This window comes from Hyperolius riggenbachi, chromosome 5 (assembly GCF_040937935.1).
Source record: "Hyperolius riggenbachi isolate aHypRig1 chromosome 5, aHypRig1.pri, whole genome shotgun sequence".
NCBI lineage: Eukaryota > Metazoa > Chordata > Amphibia > Anura > Hyperoliidae > Hyperolius > Hyperolius riggenbachi.
The window spans coordinates 359,751,946-359,765,093 of NC_090650.1; the positions used below are offsets into that span (position 1 = coordinate 359,751,946).

The following is a 13,148-nucleotide window of genomic DNA, read 5'->3' on the forward strand; positions in this document are numbered from 1 at the left end:
AACAGGGATGGGCTGATCAAATCCAGCCTGTCACATTTTCTCTGAGCAGGGTTGGGGACAGATCTGGGGAGGATGGGTATATTGTATCTATAAACATTCAAGTGCCATCCAATCCAACCATAATTGCTTAAAGAGAACCCGAGGTGGATTTGAAGAATGTTATCTGCATACAGAGGCTGGATCTGCCTATACAGCCCAGCCTCTGTTGCTATCCCAAACCCCCCTAAGGTCCCCCTGCACTCTGCAATCCCTCATAAATCACAGCCACACAGCTTGTCAGACCTGGCTGTGTTTATCTTTATAGTGTCAGTCTGCTGCTCTCCCCGCCTCCTGCAGAGCTCCGGGCCCCGCCCGCGTCCCTTCCTCCCTCCCAGCTGATTGGAGGGAAGGGACGGGGGCAGGGACCAGAGCTATGCAGGAGGTGGGGGAGAAGCCGAGACTGACACTACAGATGTAAACACAGCCTCACAGCATGGCTGGGATTTATGAGGGATTGCAAAGTGCAGGGGGACCTTAGGGGGGTTTGGGATAGCAACAGAGGCTGGGCTGTATAGGCAGATCCAGCCTCTGTATGCAGATAACATTCTTTAAACACACTTCGGGTTCTCTTTAACAGCGGTATCTTTGTAGTTATCACCTGTGTTTATCCACAGGGATAACAGCTAATAGAATGCAAAATATTATTCTGTATTCATTTTTGTATGTATTGGGAAGACTAATGCATGGGTCTGAGAAGCAACCTGTGAGCCAGGCAACAAAGACTTGACTCCCTAATGAATGCACATTGTAAACAGCTAGGAACTGGGCGAATCAAATGCACTTCCCCTAATCCCAGGCTGAATACAATTTCCATTATATCTGTACGTAAACCAGAATTATTTGCATGTCACTGGCTCAACCTAGGAGAATCTAGCCCAGTGATCTGCAAACTTGGCTCTCCAGCTGTTTAGGAACAACAAGTCCCACAATGCAATTGTAACAACAATGTCGTTATGAGCGCTCCTCTGTCTGGGAAAAAAAAGGAACTAAACATAATTAAATTGAGAACAAATGGATCGCCACACAATGGGGGGGGGGGGGGGGGGGGGAGGGGGTAACCTCCCTTAAATAGTATATGTATAGATCTGTGTAGCACTCAACATAAAAGTTCACATAAAATCATAGAATAGTAGTCCAGGTCGGTGATATACAGTCCTAGGATAAACAACCAATCCACAAACAATCCACACAGGGTACTCTTACCGACTCTTTTCCAAAGAATCTTATCTCATGTTAGCTTTAGGCTATGTGGTATGGGGAATGGTATCATGTGATTCTGCTAAGTGTGACCCTGGCCTTAGGGTTTAGTAAAGGAGTGGAACAGTACTTCCCATTCGGAGTAGGTGAATTTTCACCTGATTAAACTTCTAACCTGCCCTTTTATTTTGGTATATGACCTTTTATAAAACATCATTCTGATTGTGTCAGTGATTACAATGTAACGTGAGTAATGTGAGTGCACTGATATGCTTTTAAACCAGGGGTGCCCAATAGGTCGATCGCGATCTACCGGTAGATCGCGACCGCCTGATCGGTAGATCGCGGCCTCTTGGCCGCGTCCCATTGAATTTAGCAGCCAGCAGCTGTAGAACGCAGTTTCTGCTGCTGGCCGCTGATCGCGAAGGAGGAGAGAGCCTGGCCAATCAAGGGAGCAGAGGCGCGCAGCCAATCAGGGGAGCAGAGCACGCAGCCAATCAGGGGAGCAGAGGCGCGCAGCCAATCGGGAGCAGAGGCGCGCAGCCAATCAGGGGAAGAGAGGCGCGCAGCCATTCAGGGGAGCAGAGCAACTCCATTCACGCTGCCCACCGGAGCCTCGGCTGAGGGAGTGAATACCTGGACGCCGCCGCAGGAAGAAACCGGCCTTATACCCAGGTAACCTATACTGAAGGGACCTATACCTGGCTAACCTATACTGAAGGGACCTATACCCAGCTAACCTATACTGAAGGGACCTATACCTGGCTAACCTATACTGAAGGGACCTATACCCAGCTAACCTATACTGAAGGGACCTATACCCTGCTACTGAAGGGACCTATACCCGGCTAACCTATACTGAAGGGACCTATACCCGGCTAACCTATACTGAAGGGACCTATACCCTGCTAACCTATACTGAAGGGACCTATACCCGGCTAACCTATACTGAAGTGACCTATACCTAACTATATTTCCGGGGGGGGGGGGGGGGGGGGGGGTGGTGCATTTGAAACATCGGTAGATCTCCTGGCCTCGGCGAATTTTGAAGTAGCTCGCGAGGCGAAAAAGTGTGGGCACCCCTGTTTTAAATAAAGCAGTATCACACTATGCAGCATTTGTTTTAAGTTTTTAAGGAGCTGCATATTTTAAGAGTAGTCCGGACGATCAAGGACTTGATAAGAGCTGTGAGCTGGTCTTCTGCATGATCAACACGTCCATCTGGTGAGCGTATAACAGTTTTACAACATTGCTGGTGGAGTGGCTGCCAGGTTTGAACACTTACACACCTGTGAGGGTGCATGAGACAGTTATACCATTGTTCAGAAGCTGGATTACGCTATGTGCCTTCATTTTTTCTGAGTTCCAAATACAAATGGATGCAAGTGGTCAAAGATCTTTCTGATGTGCCTTTTTGGCTGATCTGTAACATAATCAGCCACCTGAGTCGGTGAGAGTACCCGGTGTGGATGGTTTGTGGATTGATGTTTATCCTAGGACTGTATATCACCGACCTCGACTACTATTCTATGATTTTATGTGAACTTTTATGTTGAGTACTACACAGATATATACATAAGTCCCACAATGCATTTGCCTTTATGAATCATGACTGTGGCTGTCAGACTCGTGCAATGCATTGTGGGACTTGTAGTTCTTAAAGTCAAGTTTGCAGATCACTGGTCAAGCCCAATGGACTAATCTCACTTACACAGGTAATGGAGGAGGGAGAAAGAAAGAAAAAGGACATTAAAAGCAATGATGATGAAGATCATAATTTAGGTATAACAATTACCCAACAGGGGCTTATTTTATAAAAATTTCAAAATGAAGCTCATTACTCTGTAATTATTACAATTTCACAGCTAGAAGTAAAGTGCTATAATGTGGAATTGTTTATCTCCAGCGACGAGCCAGGAGGCCTCTCTTCAGGTCCTCTTCATCTCAGCCAGAGCGCTCCTCAGACAAGATTTTATCCTATTCACAAGCGACTTCTCCACCGAACGTCTCCAGTGTTCTCTTCTTGAACTGCAACAAGACAACACTTCATACATTAAGCCTGGTACACACCTTGCAATGTTCCCTTCAGTTCCTATTCAAGCAGGCAAGTGATCAGACTTAAGGTGCCCATACACTTACTCGATTTCCCGCCGATAGACAGCAGATTCGATCACTGTGATTGAATCTGCTGTGAAATCGATATGCTGACCGATCGACCGATTTCCGTCCAAAATCTATCGATCTGGGCTTTGGCTGGCTTCACTTTACTTCCTGCCGGGGGAAGTTTAAACAGTAGAGCGCCCTCTACTGTTTAAACTTCCCCCCAACAGGAAGTAAAGTGAAGCCGGAGCCCAGAGCGGAGAAGAGACAGCGGAGACCGGGGGACTCACGCCGGCCGGATCAGGTAATGTATGCTGGGGGCGGTGGCAGCTCAACAGATTGTGAATCGATTTCATATTGAAATAGATTCAAAATCTGTTTGCAGTGTAGGCAGCCAATAGATCCCTCTGTGATCAGATTAGATCACAGAGGGATCTATCTGCTGGTCGATCTGGTGGCAATCGACCAGTGTATGGCTGCCTTTACAGTATATTTAGATCTGCCATTGATTGGATATTGAAGAACTAATGTATACACTTATGCAATTTTGGCAATCAGTGTGCTGCATATTTTTTTGCCTAGTCATGACTGACAGTAGGATCTGAAGCGAATATTGCACCTAAACTGAGAGGGATATGGATGTTTCCTTTTAAACAATACCAGTTGCCTGGCAGTCCTGCTGATCTCTTTCGCTGCAGTAGTGGCTGAATCACACACCTGAAACAAGCATGCAGCTAATCCAGTCTGAATTCAGTCAGAGCACCTGATCTGTATCCTTGTTGAGGGGCTGAGGGAAAACGTATTAGAGACACAGGATAAACAGGAGAGTCAGGCAACTGGTATTATTTAAAAGGACAAATCCATATCCTTCTCAGTTTAGGTTCACTTTAAAGAGAATCTGTATTGTTAAAATCGCACAAAAGTAAACATACCAGTGCGTTAGGGGACATCTCCTATTACCCTCTGTCACAATTTCGCCGCTCCTCGCCGCATTAAAAGTGGTTAAAAACAGTTTTAAAAAGTTTGTTTATAAACAAACAAAATGGCCACCAAAACAGGAAGTAGGTTGATGTACAGTATGTCCACACATAGAAAATACATCCACACACAAGCAGCCTGTATACAGCCTTCCTTTTTAATCTCAAGAGATCATTTGTGTGTTTCTTTTCCCCTGCAGCTATCTTCCACTGAAGTGTCAGGCTGTTTCTTCCTGCAGAGTGCAGACAGCTCTCCCCATATGTAATTCCTCAATATGTGAAAGCCCAGCCAGCTCAGAGGACGATTTATCCAGCTTGTAAAAGATAATAGAGCAGAGAGAAGTAAATAACACACAGGCAGTGTGCAGAGAGGGGCCTGGAGGGGGGAGATGCATCACAGAACCACAACACTGAAGAACTTGGCAGCCTTCCAGACACAGGCTGACAAGTCTGACAGGGGAAAGATACATTGATTTATTACAGAGACTGTGATAGTGGAAAGTGCTGCAGTAAGCCAGAGCACATTAGAATAGCTTTTGGAACTTGTAGGATGATAAAAAACAGGATGCAATTTTTGTTACGGAGTCTCTTTAAGGCTGGTGCACAAGACACAAACGTGTCCAATCTGCTACCAATCGATAAAGGGATCGATTTAATGCAGTACTGATCTCAAAATAAACCAGTTAAGACATGTTGTAAATTACTGATCAACTGAAAATTTTGATCTGACAGGAAGATTGCATTGTGTGTACCAAGCATTAGACATCTCTCAGTATACAGTACAATCCCGTAAACAGTGAAATGGGCTGGACTAGTATACTCAGTATACACGAAATGATCTGCAGGCGACCTTTCATGCTGTTGCTTTTGATTGTTTGGAAGCCCCAAAACATCATACACACTTTTCCACCCAATGTTTTGTTACCAGCAACCTATATTTTCCAGTTTTTGACACATTGTGTAGGTCAGTCATTTGCACATGGTCAGATATCTGCAGAACCTATCAATATTTACAAGCCTGTCCAGATGCTCAATAACCAATAAAACAATAATTTTTTCGTTGTTTCTGATTGATTAGTAGAATAAATCATTTTTGATTAATAGACAATCCAATAATTCTGTTAACTGGAAATTAATATTGGATCAACTTCTAACCGGAACTACTTTGCAGTTTATAGTTCTCCCTCTGTAGGCCCACAGTAGCTAGTGGTTCTCACTGCTCCCCTCCTGCAGCCAGAAGCCTCTATGCAAAGTTATCACCAATTGGAGCGTGCTGGAGTAGTTGGGGTGAAAGTGGACTTCTAAGGAAACATGAATGCTGTAATGGTTGCAGTGCAGTAAGTTATGACGCTAGTAAAAAATTGGCAGTGCTCCTAATCAGGCTACAACTGAGATGAAACCAATAGAGGTGTGCAGCGCCCCCCAGGGACTTAAATACACACCTTGAATACAAATCAGATGCAAACTATGCACTAAACCCTAAACTAGATAAATTGAATGCAAACATACACATAAATGCAGCTAGCCACAAGCAGACTTACATTTTTGTACAACAGGAGAAATTGGCAGCGCTTCCAAATACAGGCTGCACCCAAATGACCAGCTGCATAGATGTGCAGAGCACAAAACATGGGCAGATTACACAACTTGCATTCACAACAGATGCAGCAAATGGAGGATCTTAGCTTCCAAAAAAAAACAAGTGTCTTTAAGTCCCTAGGGGGCGCAGCACACCTGTTAGTTTCATTTCAGTTGCAGCTTGAATAGGAGCGCTGCCAATTTTTTGCTGTTCTTTAGAAAATGTGTAGACCATTTGTGGCTAGCAGCCCCAGTTTTACACTATGTTTTAATTGTTAGTTAGTGATTAGGTCTCTTCAGTGAGGGAACATCAACGTCATGGAAGAGTCTAGTATTGAACAATCTGTGTGCAAACTGTTTTTGGAAGCCAATGTCGTACAACTGCTGCATCTGCTTTGAATGCAAGTTGTGTAATCTGCCTGTGTTTTGGGCTCTGTACATCTATGCAGCTGGTCAACTCAGGTGCAGCCTGTATTTGGAAGCACTGCCAATTTCTCCTATTGTACAAAAAAAGTTATGACACTAAAGCTGGCAATACACTATACAATGGCCTCAATTCACTAAGCTTATCTCCTGTCTTGAATAACGTTTCTATAGTTATCACCATGGTGATGAGACGTAGTATTCAGAAAACATTTTACCTCAGGCAAACCTAAAGTTAACTCTTCTGTCTTTAAGTTAACTCTTCAATCCTTAAAATAACTTCAGAACTCTAAAGTTAAAGACAGGCTGTTAATTAACTGTGTGTGAAAATAACTACAGAGGAGTTAACCACTTAAGGACCAGGGGTGGTTTGCCTGATCTGTGCTGCGTGGACTCTCCAGCCCGCAGCACAGATCAGGATAGAGCCAGGGCGATCAGACTTACCCCCTTTTTTCCCCACTAAGGGGATGTCCTCCTGGGGGGTCTGATCACCGCCGGCTTGCTGCGCTTTGCGGGGGCTCTTCAAAGCCCCCCTCCGCAGCGTTTTCGGCGCTCCGTCCCTCTCCCTCCCCTTGTGAGCGGCGCAGGATGGATATCCGTCCTGCGCATTGTAGGATAGGCTTCAGCCTATCATATGCCGGCGATCCCCGGCCAATCAGAGGCCGGGGATCGCCTATCTGCTTTACGGCGCTGCTGCGCAGCAGCGCCGTATGATCTAAACAGCGGGGATTTCTTCCCCGTGTGTTTACATTTTGCTGGTGAGCCGCAATCGGCGGCTCTCCGGCTGTTCACGGAGACACCCTCCGTGAACTGACATGGAAAGGCCGCTCGATCGTTTCCATGGTAACCCACTTAAGACCTGCTGACGCCTATGGGCGTTAGCTGGTCCTTAGTGAACCAGAGATGAAAATAAACTATTGAGATAAACAATTGGATCTGTCCTTCTACTCCTAAAAATGACTCTTTTCGATATCTAAAGATTTTACTTTATGTATAAACATTTACAAAGCAGTTTTAATGTTTCATAGTCTCTGCTCAATTGCAGTGTCTCAAGAGTCCCAGAGTGAAAATACATGAACTGTTGTGCATTTTATATCTCTTCCTCTCACAGTAAAAAGCCCAGGTATCTGCTTAGGAAAGGGTTTTATATCTGTAATTTGTTATCAGTGAGCCGACTGAATCCTGACTGGAGAAAAAACTGTCAGTTCCATAGCTAATTATAAACTCTTTTCCAGGGAAAAAAGAAAAAAGGAGCACAGCATAACTGTCTGTATGCTCGCCACTGTATATACACGTTTATCTCACCATGACACATGTCATCTCTGGTACACTTTAACTTAAGGAATGAAGAGATAAGATAACTCTCTCACTGTGTGGTGGTACGTTTTCTCTTGCCTTATCTCCAGCATGATCTTATTGAATTGAGGCCAATATTTAGCCCAATTAGACATTCAGACATCGAACTGACCTATATACTGTATTTGTATAACGTCAGAACACGTTAATGCCGTGAACGACCCCACAATCAACATTCACTGATTGGGGGTGGCTGACTACGAATTTGTATACAATTATGATCTGACATCTGTAACTTGCCTGTATCATAGCTTTGAGGGTACTGGTAGTTTAACCACTTGCCGACCGCCCACAGCCCATGGGCGGCGGCAAAGTGGATGCCTTAAGGACCGCAATACGCCTTAGGGCGTTGCGTCCTTTTCCTATGCCGGGGGAGCGATCGCGTCATTGATGACGCGCGCTTCCCCCGGCAACTGGCTCCGCCCACCCGCCGTAACATCCCGCCGGCCATACGGAAGCGCCGGCGGGATGTTAACCCCGTGATCGCCGCTACAAAGTGTATAATACACTTTGTAATGTATACAAAGTGTATTATACAGGCTGCCTCCTGCCCTGGTGGTCCCAGTGTCCGAGGGACCACCAGGGCAGGCTGCAGCCACCCTAGTCTGCACCCAAACACACTGATCTGCCCCCCCGCCCACTGATCGCCCACAGCATCCCTGAGCCCCCCCCTGCCCACCCCCAGACCCCTGTTTGCACCCAATCACCCCCCTAATAACCCATCAATCACTCCCTGTCACTATCTGTCAACGCTATTTTTTTTATCCCCCCCCTGATCACCCCCCCACCCCTCAGATTCTCCCCAGGACCCCCCCAGGCCCCCCCCCTGTGTACTGTATGCATCTATCCCCCCTGATAACCTGTCAATCACCTGTCAATCACCCATCAATCACCCCCTGTCACTGCCACCCAACAATCAGCCCCTAACCTGCCCCTTGCGGGCAATCTGATCACCCACCCACACCAATAGATCGCCCGCAGATCCGACATCAGATCACCTCCCAATTCCATTGTTTACATCTATTCTCTCCTCTAAACACCCACTAATTACCCATCAATCACCCCCTATCACCACCTGTCACTTTTACCTATCAGATCAGACCCTAATCTGCCCCTTGCGGGCACTCAATCACCCGCCAACACGCTCAGATTGCCCTCTGACCCCCCCTCATCAATTCACCAGTGCATTAATTACATCTGTTCTTCCCTGTAATAACCCACTGATCACCTGTCAATCACCTGCCAATCACCTATCACCCATCAATCACCCCCTGTCACTGCCACCCATCAATCAGCCCCTGTCATTGCCACCCATCAATCAGCCCCTGTCATTGCCACCCATCAATCACCCCCTGTCACTGCCACCCATCAATCAGTCCCTAACCTGCCCCTTGCGGGCAATCTGATCACCCACCCACACCATCCGATCGCCTGCAGACCCGCAGTCAGATCACCTCCCAAGTGCATTGCATCTGTTCTCTCCTCTAAACACCCACTAATTACCCATCAATCACCCCCTGTCACTGCTACCCATCAGATTAGACCCCCATCTGCCCCTAGGGCACCCAATCACCCGCCCACACCCTCAGACCCCAGCCCTGATCACCTCGCCATTGCATTACTTGCATCTATTCCCCCCACTAATCACACCTTGAGACACCCATCAATCACCTCCTGTCACTACCTGTCACCCCCTAGCACACCTACCCATCAGATCAGGCCCTAATTTGCCCCGTGTGGGCTCCTGATCACTCGGCCAAACCCTCAGATCCCCCTCAGACCCCCTTCCGATCACCTCCCCAGTGCATTGAGTGCATCTATTTTCCCCTCTAATCACCCCCTGAGACACCCATCAATCACCTCCTGTCACCCCCCTAGCACTCCTATCCATAAGATCAGGCCCAATACAACCTGTCATCTAAAAGGCCACCCTGCTTATGACCGGTTCCACAAAATTCGGCCCCTCATAGACCACCTGTCATCAAAATTTGCAGATGCTTATACCCCTGAACAGTCATTTTGAGACATTTGGTTTCCAGACTCCTCACGGTTTTGGGCCCGTAAAATGCCAGGGCGGTATAGGAACCCCACAAGTGACCCCATTTTAGAAAAAAAGACACCCCAAGGTATTCTGTTAGGTGTATGACGAGTTCATAGAAGATTTTATTTTTTGTTAAAAGTTAGCGGAAATTGATTTTTATTGGGGTTTTTTCACAAAGTGTCATTTTTCACTAACTTGTGACTAAAAGTAAAATCTTCTATGACCTCCCCATACACCTAATGGAATACCTTGGGGTGTCTTCTTTCTAAAATGGGGTCACTTGTGGGGTTCCTATACTGCCCTGGCATTTTAGGGGCCCTAAACCATGAGGAGTAGTCTAGAAAACAAATGCCTCAAAATGACCTGTGAATAGGACGTTGGGCCCCTTAGCGCACCTAGGCTGCAAAAAAAGTGTCACACGTGGTATCGCCGTACTCAGGAGAAGTAGTATAATGTGTTTTGGGGTGTATTTTTACACATACCCATGCTGGGTGGGAGAAATCTCTCTGTAAATGGACAATTGTGTGTAAAAAAAATCAAACAATTGTCATGTACAGAGATATTTCTACCACCCAGCATGGGTATGTGTAAAAATACACCCCAAAAACACATTATACTTCTTCTCCTGAGTACGGCGGTACCACATGTGTGGCACTTTTTTTACACCCTAAGTGCGCTAAGGGGCCCAAAGTCCAATGAGTACCTTTAGGATTTCACAGGTCATTTTGCGACATTTGGTTTCAAGACTACTCCTCACGGTTTAGGGCCCCTAAAATGCCAGGGCAGTATAGGAACCCCACAAATGACCCCATTCTAGAAAGGAGACACCCAAAGGTATTCCATTAGGTGTATGGCGAGGTCATAGAAGATTTTATTTTTTGTCACAAGTTAGCGGAATATGACACTTTGTGAAGAAAAACAATTCAAATCAATTTCCGCTAACTTGTGGCAAAAAATAAAATCTTCTATGAACTCACCATACTCCTAACGGAATACCTTGGGGTGTCTTCTTTGTAAAATGGGGTCATTAGTGGGGTTCCTATACTGCCCTGGCATTTTAGGGGCCCTAAACCATGAGGAGTAGTCTTGAAACCAAATGTCGCAAAATGACCTGTGAAATCCTAAAGGTACTCATTGGACTTTGGGCCCTTTAGCGCAGTTAGGGTGCAAAAAAGTGCCACACATGTGGTATTGCCGTACTCGGGAGAAGTAGTATAATGTGTTTTGGGGTGTATTTTTACACATACCCATGCTGGGTGGGAGAAATACTTCTGTAAATGACAATCTTTTGATTTTTTTACACACAATTGTCCATTTACAGAGTTATTTCTCCCACCCAGCATGGGTATGTGTAAAAATACACCCCAAAACACATTGTACTACTTCTCCCGAGTACGGCAATACCACATGTGTGGCACTTTTTTGCACCCTAACTGCGCTAAAAGGGCCCAAAGTCCAATGAGTACCTTTAGGATTTCACAGGTCATTTTGCGGAATTTGATTTCCAGACTACTCCTCATGGTTTAGGGCCCCTAAAATGCCAGGGCAGTATAGGAACTCCACAAATGACCCCTATTTTAGAAAGAAGACACCCAAAGGTATTCCGTTAGGAGTATGGTGAGTTCATAGAAGATTTTATTTTTTTGTCACAAGTTAGCGGAAATTGATTTTAATTGTTTTTTTTCACAAAGTGTCATGTTCCGCTAACTTGTGACAAAAAATAAAATCTATGAACTCACCATACTCCTAACGGAATACCTTGGGGTGTCTTCTTTCTAAAATGGGGTCATTTGTGGGGTTCCTATACTGCCCTGGCATTTTAGGGGCCCTAAACCATGAGGAGTAGTCTTGAAACCAAATGTCGCAAAATGACCTGTGAAATCCTAAAGGTACTCATTGGACTTTGGGCCCTTTAGCGCAGTTAGGGTGCAAAAAAGTGCCACACATGTGGTATCGCCGTACTCAGGAGAAGTAGTATAATGTGTTTTGTGGTGTATTTTTACACATACCCATGCTGGGTGGGAGAAATAACTCTGTAAATGGACAATTGTGTGTAAAAAAAAATGAAAACATTGTCATTCACAGAGATATTTCTCCCACCCAGCATGGGTATGTGTAAAAATACACCCCAAAACACATTATAGTATGCCAGGACAGTGAACACACCCCACAAATGACCCCATTTTGGAAAGTAGACACTTCAAGGTATTCAGAGAGGGGCATGGTGAGTCCGTGGCAGATTTCATTTTTTTTTGTCGCAAGTTAGCAGAAATGGAAACTTTTTTTTTTTTGTCACAAAGTGTCATTTTCCGCTTACTTGTGACAAAAAATAATATCTTCTATGAACTCACTATGCCTCTCAGTGAATACTTTGGGATGTCTTCTTTCCAAAATGGGGTCATTTGGGGGGTATTTATACTATCCTGGAATTCTAGCCCCTCATGAAACATGACAGGGGGGTCAGAAAAGTCATAGATGCTTGAAAATGGGAAAATTCACTTTTTGCACCATAGTTTGTAAACGCTATAACTTTTACCCAAACCAATAAATATACACTGAATGGGTTTTTTTTTTTAATCAAAAACATGTTTGTCCACATTTTTCGCGCTGCATGTATACAGAAATTTTACTTTATTTGAAAAATGTCAGCACAGAAAGTTAAAAAAATCATTTTTTTGCCAAAATTCATGTCTTTTTTGATGAATATAATAAAAAGTAAAAATTGCAGGAGCAATCAAATAGCACCAAAAGAAAGCTTTATTAGTGACAAGAAAAGGAGCCAAAATTCATTTAGGTGGTAGGTTGTATGAGCGAGCAATAAACCGTGAAAGCTGCAGTGGTCTGTATGGAAAAAAAGTGCCTGGTCCTTAAGGGGTAGAAAGACTGTGGTCCTCAAGCCTTAAAGCCTCCTGTCCTTATACCTTTCGCATTAAGGCCTGGGTGTAACCGAAGCCAGGTAGATGCTACTCTGTCTACTGTTCAAGCGGGGCCACACCACACAAGGTGAAGAATTGCAGTGGTAGATTGGGGCATAGGGACGGATATATGGCAGTGAATCTGCTGATCCCTACAGGTATGTTGTCTGTTACTCTTCTATCCAAAACTGAAATAAACTGAAGCTCCACATTAATTTGCCCATACCTTTGCCTACTTTGCTAATAAAAATGTAAGGACTACCTTTCAGTAACAAGGAAATGCCTTACCTATCCTGATGTAACATTGTGTGAACTCACCTATTCTTCCTTCCCGCTTTAATTTCTTCAAATGATGAGTAAGGTTGACTTCAGCGGCTGCATGCAAATACTCTGGGGTATCCTAGAAGGACAAGATGGGTTTTGTGAATTTCTTACAAAAGGGCTGATTTTTTAAAAGAAAAAAAAGGTGAAATGCAATACACCAAATACAGTCAAGCAAAATACAGGTGGTCCCCCCTCTTA

The 13,148-nt window shown here is 44.9% G+C and overlaps 1 protein-coding gene across 2 annotated transcripts in view; it reads right to left on the minus strand.

The window, feature by feature from the left end:
* Positions 1 to 3,013: 3,013 nt before the first annotated feature.
* Positions 3,014 to 13,148, minus strand: part of LACTB2 (lactamase beta 2) — a 42,241-nt gene continuing 32,106 nt past the window's right edge. For both annotated transcript variants that reach the window (XM_068237495.1, XM_068237494.1), the window contains exons 6-7: positions 12,945 to 13,026; positions 3,014 to 3,264 (exon numbers count right to left, since the gene is read on the minus strand). In XM_068237495.1, the coding sequence (XP_068093596.1) occupies positions 3,218 to 3,264; positions 12,945 to 13,026 (129 nt within the window). In that variant the 3' untranslated portion in view covers positions 3,014 to 3,217. The remainder of the gene's footprint in view (positions 3,265 to 12,944; positions 13,027 to 13,148) is intronic.